This window comes from Bos indicus, chromosome 1 (assembly GCF_029378745.1).
Source record: "Bos indicus isolate NIAB-ARS_2022 breed Sahiwal x Tharparkar chromosome 1, NIAB-ARS_B.indTharparkar_mat_pri_1.0, whole genome shotgun sequence".
NCBI lineage: Eukaryota > Metazoa > Chordata > Mammalia > Artiodactyla > Bovidae > Bos > Bos indicus.
Window position 1 is genome coordinate 82,974,135 of NC_091760.1, and position 15,842 is coordinate 82,989,976.

General features: G+C 37.6%; 1 protein-coding gene across 10 annotated transcripts in view; it reads right to left on the minus strand.

Moving 5' to 3' along the window:
• VPS8 (VPS8 subunit of CORVET complex) overlaps positions 1–15,842 on the minus strand; it is a 296,010-nt gene that overhangs the window by 252,467 nt on the left and 27,701 nt on the right. For 8 of the 10 annotated variants that reach the window (XM_019958543.2, XM_070790662.1, XM_070790672.1 and 5 more), the window contains exons 8-13: positions 10,199–10,323; positions 9,115–9,201; positions 6,707–6,774; positions 1,706–1,859; positions 1,548–1,607; positions 175–282 (exon numbers count right to left, since the gene is read on the minus strand). In XM_019958543.2, the coding sequence (XP_019814102.2) occupies positions 175–282; positions 1,548–1,607; positions 1,706–1,859; positions 6,707–6,774; positions 9,115–9,201; positions 10,199–10,323 (602 nt within the window). Of the gene's footprint in view, positions 1–174; positions 283–1,547; positions 1,608–1,705; positions 1,860–6,706; positions 6,775–8,579; positions 8,628–9,114; positions 9,202–10,198; positions 10,324–15,842 lie in introns of those variants that run through there. The other 2 variants (XM_070790716.1, XM_070790722.1) reach the window with 2 other exon arrangements.

The following is a 15,842-nucleotide window of genomic DNA, read 5'->3' on the forward strand; positions in this document are numbered from 1 at the left end:
AGCTGAGGGTTTTCCATGTTAATCACTAAAGCCTGAAAAATTAAATAGGTCACTCTCTTTCCAAAGAATTACAATAGTATATTTCTTTGAAACAATATTAAATTACTGGTGAATCAGAATGATAACCTATGACAAAGGACATCAGCACAGATGTAGCATCATATTAGGACTTACCAGGAGAAAATGAACAACATCTCCTCTGCAGAAGGCTAGCATGGGATTCACGTAATTATGCACTGCCACGAAGTGCCAGGCCAGCAATGGAACGCTGGAAGGATCCATCTGGGTAAGAAGGAAAAAAAAAATCATTGTTAACACAAGAAGAATAAAGAGAAAACTCTGGTTTAATACAGCAATGGACTGGTGTTCCTTGATAAAAACTCCTCCTAATTTCTCATTAAAATTCCAGAGGAGTAGAGACTGATTAGGAACCGTCAAGAGGGAACCTTCTTTGTGGACAGAAATGTTCCACATCTTGACAGAAGTTTGGGTTACCTAAGTATCTATATTTGGCAAAGTTTAGCAAATGTACACTCAAGATCTGTGTGTTTTGTTGTATATAAATTTTTCTACCAAAGGAAAGACTTTGACTACTGAACTGTACTTAATCATATACATGTTGAATATTTAGGGGGGGAAAAAAAGAGTACTAATTTCTGCAATTTACTTGGAAGCACATTAAAAAAAAACAATTTGATGAGTGAATGACAATAAACAGGTATATAATGAAGTATACAATAAAATACTAATGGTACAGTTTTACAATGGTAGGTATATAGATGTTTAATGTAAAATCCTTTCAACTTCTCTATTTATTTGAAAATGTTCATGATAAAATATTGGGGGGAAAATCGACAAAAACAAAGATGCAAACACATACCATGATAAGTCTCAATTAGCCAGTGAAGGTCACCTAAGTACAATTAACGGTAACCTGAGCAGGCTCTACCATCTGAAAGGGCAGGGCTGCTTCCCCTGGGGCCCAGAGATACAGTGAATAAGAAAGCTGAAGACTGAGCTCCCTCTTTACAGGGCCTACTTTCTGGACTAGTCTTGGTTCTACACCGTCATTCTCCATCCCATCCCATCCATGCCTCTCCTTACATATTCACTGGAAGAAAACATCACTTTGAAAGCATCCAAGCAGGAAGGAAAAGAGATACCGAGGTGTGCACAATACATTGCAAGAAGCATCCACCAAAATGAAATATCACAGGCAGAAGAAACCCCGGAGAGAATACATGAGAGCAATTCTCACTATACTACGGTGGGGTGCTCTCTATCAGTAGTTCAATATCAAAGCAGCAGCTGTTCATGAGAGAAAACTTAACAGACTAAAGGTAGGGAAGTATAGACCTTGTGATCCCCAGGACACTGCTCTGGTCGCCAGCTGACACTGTTTTGGTCACATCAAGGTAAGCAGACAGAGAGCTAATTTCCATTCTATCTAGCTTTCTGACAGCCTCAGAGAATTCGCCACTCGTGAGTCATCTTCCCCGACCTCCCAACATGGTCTTTTTGCCCATAAGATGGAGAGGCTTACTCACCCGTCCATAAGGAAAAGTCATCCACACTTTCAAGGATGGCTTCAATCCAATGACCAGTATCTTTAGGGAGAAAAAATACATTTTCACTATTTACCCTGCAATTTTCAGATTTTTGGTATTCAAAGTCTCTTAAGTTATGAGCTTCATCTTCTAAATACCTTTGTTAAGGATGCCATGGCCAATAAGGAAAATTGTGTGATGGGATGGTCTTTCAACTCGGGCTTAGAGTGGAGAGGTTCAATACAGCAAACTTCACCCTTGGAACCGCTAAAAAGGCATCGAGATTCACAAGTTCTCACTCCCATCACTCTCCTGAAAATGTAACCCAAAATGCAGAATCAACTTAGCAATGATCCAAGGCACTACATCTCTACAGCAGATGACTACAAAAGCCTCCTGACCCCTACTCCTGGCCCCAACAATCCAAACTCCACATGACATCAGCATGTCCTTTTCAACATAGGGTCAGATTTACCACCTTCTCCTATGGCTTCTCCCTCTCCAATGGCTTACCACTGTACACAAAATCAAATCAACTCTTGCCAGGTTTAAAACGTCCTATATCATTTATGTGATCTGTCTCCTGCCTTCACTCCTCTCCCACTGCTACTGCTCCTGATAAACACGTGCTCCAGCCACACGGGCCTTCTGTCCGCTGCTCCAGCAGGCCACAGTGTGCCCATCTCAAAGTTTTTGTGCTTGAATATCCCTCTGCCTGGAACACCTCTTCCAGGTCTTTTCATTTGCTGACCAGATTATCGTTCAGGTTTTTGTTTAAATGTCGCCTTCAGAGAGAAGCCTTCCTGAATGATTCTCAAATGCACTCCAGAATACTGACCTGTCTTATTTTCTTCATAGCACTCATACCTAAAGTTATTTATGTGTTGGTTTATTGACTGTCTCCCTACCCCCACCCCAACTAGAACGTAAGTTCTACTAGAGTAGCAACCTTGACCGGTTCACAGCCATAACTCTGGTATCTAGGCAACGCCTACACATAGGCGATAGCCAATAAACATCAGCTGAATACATCAACAGTACTGCGGTAGGTGCTGAGAGAGGGCATCAGAGGCCAGACAGAGAGAAACCACAATCACAGAAAACTAACCAATCTAATGATATGGACCTCAGTCTAATCAAACTCAATAAAACTGAGGCATGCCATGTAGGGCCACCCAAGACAGGCAGGTCATGGTGGAGAGTTCTAACAAAATGTGGTCCACTAGAGAAGGGAATGGCAAACCACTTCATTATTCTTACCTTGAGAACACCATGAACAGTATAAAAAGGCAAAAAGACAGGACAATGAAAGATGAACTCCCCAGGTCACTAGGTGCCCAACATGCTACTGGAGATCAGTGGAGAAATAACTCCAAAAGAATGAAGAGACAGAGCCAAAGCAAAAACAACACCAAGTTGTGGATGTGACTGGTGATGGAACCCATAAGGTCCAATGTTGTAAAGAACAATATTGCATAGGAACCTGGAATGTTAGGTCCATGAATCAAGGCAAATTGGAAGTGGTCAAACAGGAGATGGTAAGAATGAATGTCGACATTTTAGGAAATCAGCAAACTAAAATGGACTGGAATGGGTGAATTTAACTCAGATGACCATCATATCTACTACTGTGGGCAAAAATCCCTTAGAAGAAATGGGAGTAGCCATTATAGTCAACAAGAGAGTCCGAAATGCAGTCAGATCAGTCGCTCAGTCGTGTCCGACTCTTTGCGACCCCATGAAATGCAGTACTTGGGTGCAATCTCAAAAACGACAGAATGATCTCTGTTCGCTTCCAAGACAAACCATTCAATATCACGGTAATCCAAGTCTATGCCCCGACTGGTAATGCTGAAGCAGCTGAAGTTGAATGGTGCTGTGAAGACCTACAATACCTTTTAGAAATAACACCCAAAAAAGATACCCTTTTCATTATAGGGGACAGGAATGCAAAAGTAGGAAGTCAAGAAACACCTGGAGTAACAGGCAAATTTGGCCTTGGAGTACAAAATGAAGTAGGGCAAAGGCTCATAGAGCTTTGCCAAAGGAATGCACTGATCATAGCAAACATCCTCTTCCAAGAACACAAGAGAAGACTCTACACGTGGACATCACCAGATGGTCAACACCAAAATAAGACTGATTATATTCTCTACAGTCAAAGATGGAGAAGCTCTATACAGTCAGAAAAAACAAGACCAGGAGCTGACTATGGCTTAGATTATGAACTCCTTACTGTCAAATTCAGATTTAAACTTTAGAAGGTAGGAAAAATCACTAGACCATTCAGGTATGAGCTAAATCAGATCCCTTACGACTGTACAGTGGAAGTGGGAAATAGATTTAAGGGACTAGATCTGATAAGAGTGCCTGATGAACTATGGATGGAGGTTCGTGACACTGTACAGGAGACAGGGATCAAGACCATCCTCAAGAAAAAGAAATGCAAAAAAGCAAAATGGCTCTTTGAGGAGCCTTACAAATAGCTGTGAAATGGAGAGAGGCAAAAAACAAAGGAGAAAAGTAAAGATATATCCATTTGAATGCAGAGTTCCAAAGAATAGCAAGGAGAGATAAGAAAGCCTTCCTCAGCAATCAGTGCAAAGAAATAGAGGAAAACAATAGAGTGGGAAAGACTAGAGATCTCTTCAAGAAAATTAGAGATACCAAGGGAACATTTCATGCAAAGATGGGCTTAATAAAGGACACAAATGGTATGCTTCTAAAAGAAGCAGAAGATACTTAAAAGAGGCCGCAAGAATACACAGAACTGTACAAAATAGATCTTCACGACCCAGATGATCAGAATGGTGTGATCACTCACCTAGAGCCAGACATCCTGGAATGTGAAGTGAAGTGGGCTTTAGGAAGCATCACTATGAACAAATCTAGTGGAGGTGATGGAATTCCAGTTGAGCTATTTCAAATCCTGAAAGATGATGCTGTGAATGTGCTGCACTCAATATGCCAGCAAATTTGGAAAACTCAGCAGTGGCTATGGGACTGAAAAAGGTCAGTTTTCATTCCAATCCCTAAGAAAGGCAATGCCAAAGAATGCTGAAACTACCACACAATTGCACTCATCTCACACGCTAGTAAAGTAATGCTCAAAATTCTCCAAGTCAGGCTTCAACAATACGTGAACCATGAACTTCCAGATATTCAAGCTGGTTTTAGAAAAGGCAGAGGAACCAGAGATCAAATTGCCAATATCCACTGGATCATCAAAAAAGCAAGAGAGTTCCAGACAAACATCTATTTCTGCTCTATTGACTATGCCAAAGCCTTTGACTGTGTGGATCACAACAAACTATGGAAAATTCTTCAAGAGATTGGAATACCAGACCATCTGACCTGCCTCTTGAGAAACCTGTATGCAGGTCAGGAAGCAACAGTTAAAATGACATGGACCAACAGACTGGTTCCAAATAGGAAAAGAAGTACATCAAGGCTGTATGGCTGTATATTGTCACCCTGCTTATTTAACTTATATGCAGAGTAATATCATGAGTAATGCCAGGCTGGATGAAGCACAAGCTGGAATCAAGACTGCTGGGAGAAATATCAATAATGTCAGATATGTATATGATGGAGAAGGCAATGGCACCCCACTCCAGTACTCTTGCCTGGAAAATCCCAGGGAAAATCTCCATGGATGGAGGAGCCTGGTAGGCTGCAATCCATGGGGTCGCTAAAAGTCGGACATGACTGAGCGACTTCACTTTCACTTTTCACTTTCCTGCATTGGAGAAGGAAATGGCAACCCACTCCAGTGTTCTTGCCTGGAGAATCCCAGGCATGGGGGAGCCTGGTGGGCTGCCGTCTATGGGGTCGCACAGAGTCAGACACAACTGAAGTGACTTAGCAGCAGCAGCATGCACATGACACTATCCTTATGGCAGAAAGTGAAGAACTAAAGAGCCTCTTGATGAAAGTGAAACAGGAGAGTGAAAAAGTTGGCTTAAAGCTCAACATTCAGAAAATTAAAATCATGGTATCTGGTCCCATCACTTCATGGGAAATAGATGGGGAAACAGTGGCCAACTATTTTTTTGGGCTCCAAAATCACTGCAGATGGTGACTGCAGCCATGAAATTAAGACGCTTACTCCTTGGAAGGAAAGTTATGACCAACCTAGACAGCATATTAAAAAGTAGAGACATTACTTTGTCAACAAAGGTCCATCTAGTCAAGGCTATGGTTTTTCCCGTAGTCATGTATGGATGTGAGAGTTGGACTATAAAGAAAGCTGAGCACTGAAGAATTGATGCTTTTGAACTGTGGTGTTGGAGAAGACTTTTGAAAGTTCCTTGGACTGCAAGGAGATCCAACCAGTCCATCCTAAAGGAGATCAGTCCTGAATATTCATTGGAAGGACTGATGTTGAAGCTGAAACTCCAATACTTTGGCCACCTGATGCAAAGAACTGACTCATTTCAAAAGACCCTGATGCTGGGTAAGATTGAAGGTGGGAGGATAAGGAGATGACAAAGGACAAGATGGTTGGATGGCATCACCGATTCAATGGACATGGACAGGGAGGCCTGGCATGCTGCAGGTCATGGGGTCGCAAAGAGTAGGACATGACTGAGCGACTGAACTGAACTGGTATTTTTCAAACAATTACTTTGGACTTGATATTGTCAGGAGGCATGTGAAATGTAAGAAACATAGTCCTTACTTTGAAGAACTTTGGAAACAAAATACACATTGAATTTTTTTGTCTTTTTAAACTCAGATTTATAAATATTCTTATGCATATCTAAACAGTCTTTCCCTTTATTTAAAGAGTAAACAGGGCAATTCCAAGGCAAAAGGAACCTTGTACACCTGATCATTATGGTTATAACCAACTGGGCCCGGGGTCTAAACTAAAATTACTGATATACTCCAGGATAATGGTTCCCAAGACTGACAGAGTTTAGGAACACTTTGGGGAGAAGGAATCTAGAATCCCAACTCAGAAGTACTGAGACAGAATTTTGGGGGACCAGGCATGGTGCTCCATATGTTCTATAAGCCTCCCCAGATAAGTGTAATACACAGCCACAACCTATTTACAATTACATGGGTTTTCCAGACCTCTTCATATTCAACTTCAAGTCATTAAATTGGAGCTAATCTTTTCATTTGTCTACAAACGTCCAATAGTCTCTTACTTAAATGTCAATTCAAAAACAGAGCCTCCGCTGTCATTGCAAATTGCAAGAGTTGGATCATCTGTAAACTAAACAGAGAAGGAATTTATTTTAACAATTTTTAAAAAACCAGTCAAATGTTAAAAAGGGGAAAATTTATAAAATTTTAAAAATACAAGACAAACACATTTAATAGCATTTGAAATCACCTAGACTGACCTTATTACTCTAATACAAACTTACCCATATTTAGAATAAAAATGGTTCAATATCATTAAAAACTGAGACTTTAAAGAAGTAAAACCTTCTCAAAAGGATAAAAGAAAAATACAAATTATGATTCATAAAAGCCCTAAACTTATCTACTTGGGTTCTTATATTAATTTTTTCAAACTTGCTATTAAGCTGAATAGGATACTTTGGATATACTTACAGCTGCCTAGCTCTCAAGAATAAAGACACAATAAAAGATATTTGATGTCTTTGGGAAATAAACTTGTTAGAATATGTTTTCTGAATAACTGAAGAGTTAATCTACTATATTTAAAAACAGTTTAACTTTTTATGCAACTCTTCCTAAAATGTGCTGCCCCTTCAGTCTTCTTCAATAAAGTATACTTTAGTTACTATTATCCACCCTGGAAAACTCAATAAATAATGTTCACAATGAGAGACTGTCCTAAGGGCTGATGTGGCCTGGCAGATGTGCATGCCAATAAATACAAAATTGAATAACTTAATTTATATCACTTCCAGTGACTAGTCTCCCTAACCCCAAAGGTTGTAAAACCATCCTAACTGGCATGCCTTTGGACTCTTCCAGAATGGCTGAGGTACAGGAGGCCACTATGAAATGCATCTTCTTCAACCACACACAAGCAAAGTACAGAAGTCCTACACCATGGTTCTCAAAGGCCTAGCTGAGCAGTTGCAAAAGTGGAGTGTAGAGAAAAATAACAGCATTCATAATTTTTATCTTCTACATTCTGAGTATGTGTTTTATGATATACTTAAATTTAGTACAGTAGCACATTTAATTTTAAATATTATATATATACACACACACACACACACAGAGACATGTGTGTGTGTGTGTGTGTGTATGAATTAAAGCCCAAATTATTATTGATGGGATGTGTACGGTTAAGTTTGGAGAATAATGAGTGAGAGGTTGACAGCATAAGAAGCCTTTGCCAAAAGCGGGCCCCAGAATTTCTGAGAAGCGTCTATACTTGTAGCATTGCCAAGCAACGCAAGTGTGCTTTCAATGTTAGCTACATTCTTCTGCTTTTATTTCTTCTGCCTTTTTCTCTCTGTCTTTACCTCTTCTGTTTCTTATTGTTTCTCCCAAAGATTTTGCTTTTTTCTGCAAATGGATTGGATTTTCATAAACCACCAAACATTTATTGAGCAACTACTACATGTAACACACAAAAATAAAAGAGAAACAGATCCTGGTTTCAAAGACCTTAATCTATTAAAGGAGATAAGACATAAACAACAACATATTAGAAGTTGGCTCATGCCGTATGAAAACAGGTCAAGATAAACTGCCATGATGTTCAGAAAGAGGAGAAATTCTCTCTACTTTTACTTGTCTTGGTTGTTTTCATTGTTACTAAATGCTTCAATGCTGCTTTGTCACAAAAGACTTTTTACGTAACTAACTGAGATGCAGACACATAAACTCCAGATGCTCCCAGACTTTAAAAAGCATATGTATGGATAAGAGAGGTCTGCACAGCTAACTAACCAAACGTGTACATGATTAAAATCCAGAAGATCTGATTTTAGACTTCTCTAGTTATAATCCTGTATGTTTTACACTTCTGAACGTGGACTTGACAGCATATAAAAACCAAGGTTCACACTGTATTTATAAATTAAATGTTACCTAAGGTGGTTTATTTTTTTCAGGCATGTAAGGAGAAAGTCAAGATTCGAACCTTGATGCTTTTCCTTTGGAGGCCTGAAAGAAAATAAACCAAGAAATTTGTTTCTAAACATAATGCAAACCTTGGTTCTTTCACAACCAGTGCCTTGAACTTCAAGTAATTCCCAACAAAGTGTGACAGGGCACACCACCCCAGCAGTAAAATCCTGGTGGACTAAGCAAAAAGTAAAAAGACCTTTTAAAATCTGCACGGAGTTTTCAGCAGGGTACTGCCTGTCTTTGCTGCCAACCTTTCGTCTAGGATCACTTCAGTTTACTCTCTTTCCTGCTGTATCTACTAGACGTCAATACAACTTATAGCTGAATGTTACCATGATAGCCTATCTCTGGATTTTACTTGGGAAAACATCTTGTTGGGCCAGTCACATAAAAGACAGTTCACTTTCAAGGATTCTGTTTATAAAGAAATCTACTTTAAAATGGATACAAGGGCATAATAATAAAGATTATTAGAAAAAGAAAATAAGAACTGTACCTTAATATGTAATATTGCTGTTCCCGGAGGATGAGCATCTGTTATTGATCTTAGAAGCTTTCCACTGGCCAAATCCCACATAGTGATCTATAAGACAACTAAATGCTTTAAAAACAAATTTATTGCTCTTTTTTGGACTTAAGTATCTTGGCTTTTGGCTGAAATAATCTATTCCTGGCCTATAAACATTGCAGACAAAGAACTATAAAGTTAAAACATAACTAAAGGTTGCAGATCCGCTGAAGCATGGGGCCCTTATTCCATCTTCATCCTCCCCTCATCCTACCCAGTCTACTTTTCCCTTCAGATTTTAAATCTTATTCTTTTACTGAGAGGTAAAAGAGATTTATTTAATGAGTCAATCTCTTTAGCACTGGTAAAAATTATCAAAAGGGCTTATTGCCAAACCAATTAGTGACATGTAAGTCAGAAGAAGAAAAGAAACAAAACTTACTGCCCGGTTTCAGAAGTAAAAACAAATACCAAATTTGTGTCCAGGGACACAGTTACAAAGCAGAATATATACTGTACTTAAAAATCAACAACAATCCTCCTCACGACAGAAAGAAAGATATACAGGTCTATCTTGGGCTTCCCTGGTGGCTTAGAGGGTAAAGCATCTGCCTGCAATGCAGGAGACCCAGGTTCAATCCCTAGGTCGGGAGGATCCCCTGGAGAAGGAAATGGCAACCCACTCCAGTATTCTTGCCTGGAAAATCCAATGGACAGAGGAACCTGGTAGGTTATAGTCCATGGGGCCTCAAAGTGTCGGACACAACTGAGCGACTTCACTTCACTTCACTTCACAGAAAGAAAGTACATTTTGTATAATGGCCTGGTTGGTTTATAAAAGCTATTTGCGTATAGGGACATACGAATTGAGATATTAAAAATCATAGACTCTGGCTCAGTCAGTAACTTAATTTAAAAATTTAGACAAAAGTCAGACCAAGCAAATTCAGGTTAGCTCTACATATAGACATATCACTTTATAACATGTTTTTGTCTTCAAGCTACTGACCTAGAGATAACAGGTTTCATTCATTTCACACTGTCTTATAGGTAAAATAAAGTTTCTATTTACCTGTCCCTTAGCAAAGCCACAGAGAAGTCTTGAGCAGTCATTGTTGATACTGAGGGCAGAGATAGCTCCATACTGACCTCCAACACTAGTGCTACCCAAGCAGAGTCGCAAAGCTTGATTCTGATCTAAAGAAAGCAATTGATAAATCAAGCGAAAGAAATAAAGGTTTGACTAAGTATGTACATAGCACAGGCTTGTTTTCAAACACTTTGAGGTAGTAAGAATCAAAAGAATCAAACAAAGTTACGTTCATCTTAAAATACATTTATTGAGCAACTACTAGACAGTGGGCATTGAATTAGACACTAAGAATGCAGAAAAACGGTAACTACAAGGAAGCATAATACAAAACTTGCTCATGTTAAAAAGAAAATACTGAGAAAACTGTATCTCTTGGAACAACCAACTAACTTTCATTCTAGAACCATATTTTTTGCTATTTTTAGAATGCAAGATACATGAAATACCACCTTTTACAGTACATTTAAAACTTCAAAAATCAAAATTTATTTACAGTTTGGCTACAATTTTCATTTATATTATCCCTGAAGATTTACCAGGCAAATGAACAGAATAAATAAAATCATAGGGTATGTTTAAACAACTTAAGGAAATTCTTTTCAAGCATCAACAGCTGATATGCTAAAAGCAAATAATTCAAATCTCTACTAAATAAAGTTACTAAAAGGCAAAGATTCTGCCGTAATCACCTCTGATTTCTCTAGGAAGCATTTGGATATTACTAAACTTTATTATCTAATAAGTAGAAGAAATTCTTCTAGGGCTTCTCCTAGGCAGTGCTTATATTATATAGAGCTCATTACTGTACCCACTTGAAAACAATAAAATAAAAATTTTAAACATAAAGCATGTCTACAAACTTTAACTGTTTTTTAGTTGGTGGGGGGGAGGACACCATACTTGCATAATCAGGAGTTCTCTTAACTCCCCCAGCAATTGTTTGTGCTTCCCTTCACTATCTATGTGCTACTTTTTGGAGGTAAATACATCTTACTTCCACTCCTAGACTATGACCTATCTAAGGGCTGAGATCATGAGAGAATTAACATCCCCAGAATGCCTAGGGCAGTGCCTTGCACACAGAATGCATCTGACAATCATCTTAATAGATGCCATATTTGCAAATCTTCCTCCCATAAAGGTAAACCCAGTTATCATCAGAAAGAGCCTAAAGACATTCATTCCCAAATGCATGGAATAATACTAGGTAAGCCCTTTTGCCCATACAAAGTGAATACTGTAAGAATATTTTTCTATGTTCACAAGCAGGCTCAAATAGCAATCCCCACCTCCCCAGGAGTTCTGACACAATTAATGTCAGAATTAATTGTCTCAGTTTTGACATAATTAGTGGCTGTATCCAGCACACAGAAAATATTTGATGTTTTATGATGTCACTTTAGATCTTAGCCTTCCAAGATGAACATTTGAAAAGGAATAAAATTCATAATATACAAGGTGTGATGTACTTTAAAAGTCCTATGTTTATTCACATCTATATTAATCACAAGAACAGATTTTTTCCTTATTTCTTTCCATCCTTACATACATTTTCCTCCCTTTTCCAGTTTAATCCAAACTGTTATAATTGCCTTTTTCCTGACTCTAAATATGATATCACATTTTACTTTGCTCTACTGAATTGCATGCCTAACAGTGTTTTCCATGATCCTTATTTTGTCAGGGCTACGTTATACAGTTAGTAGATGATCCTTACACCCTGTTCTGCAAATTGTCAAGATTCATTGGTTGGGCAACAGTGTTGTATACATACTTGTATACATACTACCACTGTGGGTCATGTGAGTAGTCCAACGAATGGACTGAAAAAGTTAGAGGACAAAGACAGAAGTTCTGCACCAGCCTCAAAAAGTCCATTTAGCCTGGTTGTCTGCCCTCTAGGCAAGAGTAGTGTCGGAATAGTCTCTGCTTTGATATCCAAACTACACAGTTCTGATCGACCAGTACTTAAAGACACTAACTATTGCTTTAACAAAGTCCTTACTTTAAATTTGAGTATTTAAGTACTCTTATAACTCAGGGATCACCAACTCAACAAACATGAGTTTGAGTAAACTCCAGGAGTTGGTGATGGACAGGGAGGCCTGGCGTACTGCAGTCCATGGGGTCACAAAGAGTCGAACACGACTGAGCGACTAAACTGAACTGAACTGATAACTCAAGGAGAGTAAGCACAGGAGAATTTAAGGAGTGTGACAAAATAGAGAATAAGGGTACCATTAAGAAAAAGGAAGTAAAGAGGGGAGGAAAAAGACACAACTAACCTCTACATTAAAAACCCAGACATGATTCTTTTTCTGACTGTGTACTAAAAACTAGCTAAGACAGGGACCAAATTATCAACAGTGGTCACTCCTAAAATATGTACTAAATTTATATCCCATAGGACTCTGTTAATGAAGACTGTCAATGTTTTCCCCTTGACTTTTACAATGTATTCATTATCTTTATAATGTCCCTTTATAAGGTAGCACGGCTGTGAGGTAATGGACAGTGCATAAAACGTAATATTGTTTAACTCCACAAAGATACTTATCAATTCGTATTGGTGTCATTATACATTCTGTATTTATGGTGCCATATGAATAAACCTATACAATTTAAACAAATCAGAAAAGACAGAATTTCTGCGTAAAGAAGAAAGCAGGATCTTACTGAAGAGGTTTCTTCTACTAGAACATTCTGTAGTCCAGATTTTTCTAGACTATTCTGGGGAAAGGTACTCGGTGAAGACAAACATAAAACCTCTTTCAAACAATTTATAAAGTTACACAGAAGGAACAAAAAGGACCTGAACAGCAGTAAGAAAGGTGAAAATCAGAGCTTTCCATGTTCTACTCCTCCAAGGGGGCTCTTGATTTGGGGGGCGGGGGGGGAATGAGACTATCATTTTTCCTATAAGCTTCACAGAGTTGGTACAGAGCTTAAATTTTGTAAATGCCTATGAAAAATATGAAAGCTATCCAATGATACACATGCAAAGAATTATTTTAATGATAATAAGTAGCTTATCAATTAAGAGAACTCAAAGCCCAGATACCACAAAAAGCACATCTAAATTGACAGTGCAATGCATTACATCTATTTCTTTATTAGTATATCTTTCAAAATACACTTTACTTAGGGTTGATCCCAGCATATTCTAGGCTTAACAGTAATGGACTAAGTAACAAAGAAAAGCCATAAATAACATATAAAGTCTACAATAGCCATAAAATCTAAATTTGAACATACTTCAAGAATTTCTGCTCTTTCCACATACCAAAATTAACCTAATGTTCTATTTCTTCACCCCAAATTTAACTACACCCTAAAGACCATCGAAGAAGGAAATACCTAGATCCTAGAAAGAATCAAAATCAAATTATATACATAGAGCTCTACTTTTATCACCAGTATTCACCATTCTTCAATGCTACTCCTTTGTGCACATTAAAATATTCTCTATGACCAAAGAAGAAGAAGAAAAGAGAGATTAGGAAACACTTTTCATCAATGATCATAAAGCAGCAGAAGCACTTTATCTGACCACCATCTAACACACACAGAATTAAAGCTCTCCATTCCCTCTTTAACCTTACTGACTAAAGCCCAGGATACACTGACTCCCCACAGATAACTGGCTATTTTCTAGAATGCAGATGCTTAGGAAGAGTCAACTGTTTTCATTTCCAAATCTGTTCATGCCACTATAAATACTACTGCACTTAAAAAACGTTAAACAATATGTCAACTAATGAAATAGAGTGCAAAAGAGCAAGCTGCTGTTTCTATGACAGCTAAATGGATGTTTTAGAAAAACTTGGTAAAGATGAGTTGCTCTAAATAACTGTCATGAAGTAAGGTATGGACAAGATAACTGCAGAAAACTGGAAAGTTCTATGAAAATCTAAAATGTTGCACACCTCAAGTGATTCACAGGTACCCAAGCTTTTACCTCTTTTGTTTAATTAAAAGTACAAATTTTGCATGACCTATCATTGATGTAGCTTGTGCCAGAAAAGGATGCTGCAGACCTCCAACTGGCAGAAAAAAACTCAGTTTTGGACTGTATCAAAAGATTAGGGGGGAAATGAATATTTCTTTTCATTTAAAATAAAATATTGAAGGTATACATATATTTGTAATTTTTAACAATTCTCTAACCAATTTCAATTAGCTGGTTCTTTTCAATAAGCATTTCATAACAGGGTGTCAACTGTAATTGATAACATTCTCCTTCAACAATAAAAAGGTCAAAAGAAAAACAGTCACTCATGCACATCAAAATTACTATACCTTTTCCTTTGAATCCATGGAGAAAAGATCAAAAGAAAGAGAAAAGCAAGAAATCAGTTCAAAAGTTCAGAGAAAAGACAGGTAAGATTTCAAGAGTATAAGTGGTAAACTTTACTTATCTGTGAGAATGATACTAAATGTGATTAAATGATATGTCTAGCATTTATATTTAGGTATTGGTTATGGAAATAGAAAAAATTCATAATATCCAAATTTTAGCATAGTAAATCCAAGTCCATTAAATTTGATAAAACAATTTCAAAAAGATAATCCATTAAGGTATACTAACAACTCAAAAAAATGAAAGACTAAAGGGCCTTAGGATAGGGATATATCTCTAGTAAGAGTCAGATTTTTGAGATCCTATAATTAGGTAAGAACCAAGATATATAACAAATACCACATACCTTTACTTCCTTAAGAATAGGAATTCTACATCGTGCTTAAGAAACTTACAATGATTACTATTCTAATGACCCAGGCCTTCATTCCAAAGAGACTCTAATGGTACTTAAACAAGTTCTTCCTGCTGCACTTTTTCCTATGATCAACAAAGATGTTTAAAAGATCAGATTTAACCCAGACCTCAAATCTAGACACTTCTTAGCATTATTACTCTGCCATTTGTTCCTGACTTTCAAGCAAATTTTAATCCATTTGTTAAAACTCATTGTCCAGATATCTGATTCCTACAAAAATAATGAGTAAAATTTACTAACTGCATGATTAAAAATCCAAACCATAACTAGAATGTTATGATTCTTTCTCAAAATGCTCATTATGGCATACTTTCTTTTTCATGAGACTTTAATGAAAGATTACTGTTTCATCAAATCCACAAGAAAGTTGCTTGGGTCTATAAAAAATCAGAAAGCAGCCCCAAGGAAATTGAGACAGCAATGAAAGACACTGTACTGTTCTCCCCTGTTAGTTTTTTATTTTAAAAGACTTCATTTTAATTTGTTGCAGTGAATTCTACATGGGTTTGATTATAAGCAGCCACATATTCTTAGAACCTTGGGGGGTAAGGAAGAGATATTAAAGCAGAGAGAGTTGAGAGTGAGTACTGGTAAGGGGGAACAAAAATAAACATGTTCTGCTGATAGATAAACATATGCATTATAGTCTATCCTTGTTCATCTTAGTTCTTGCATTCTTTCCTTTTTGTATCTTGGAATTCGCCTCCATTTCTCTCAGAACAGGTGAACAACTTGGAGGAGTGGAAACATACTAATCTTGGGATTCAGTATACTTTGATTTTGAATTTGGCTTGGTACATGTCACTTAACCTCTCTCCAGTTCTCAAACACCTCATATGTAAATA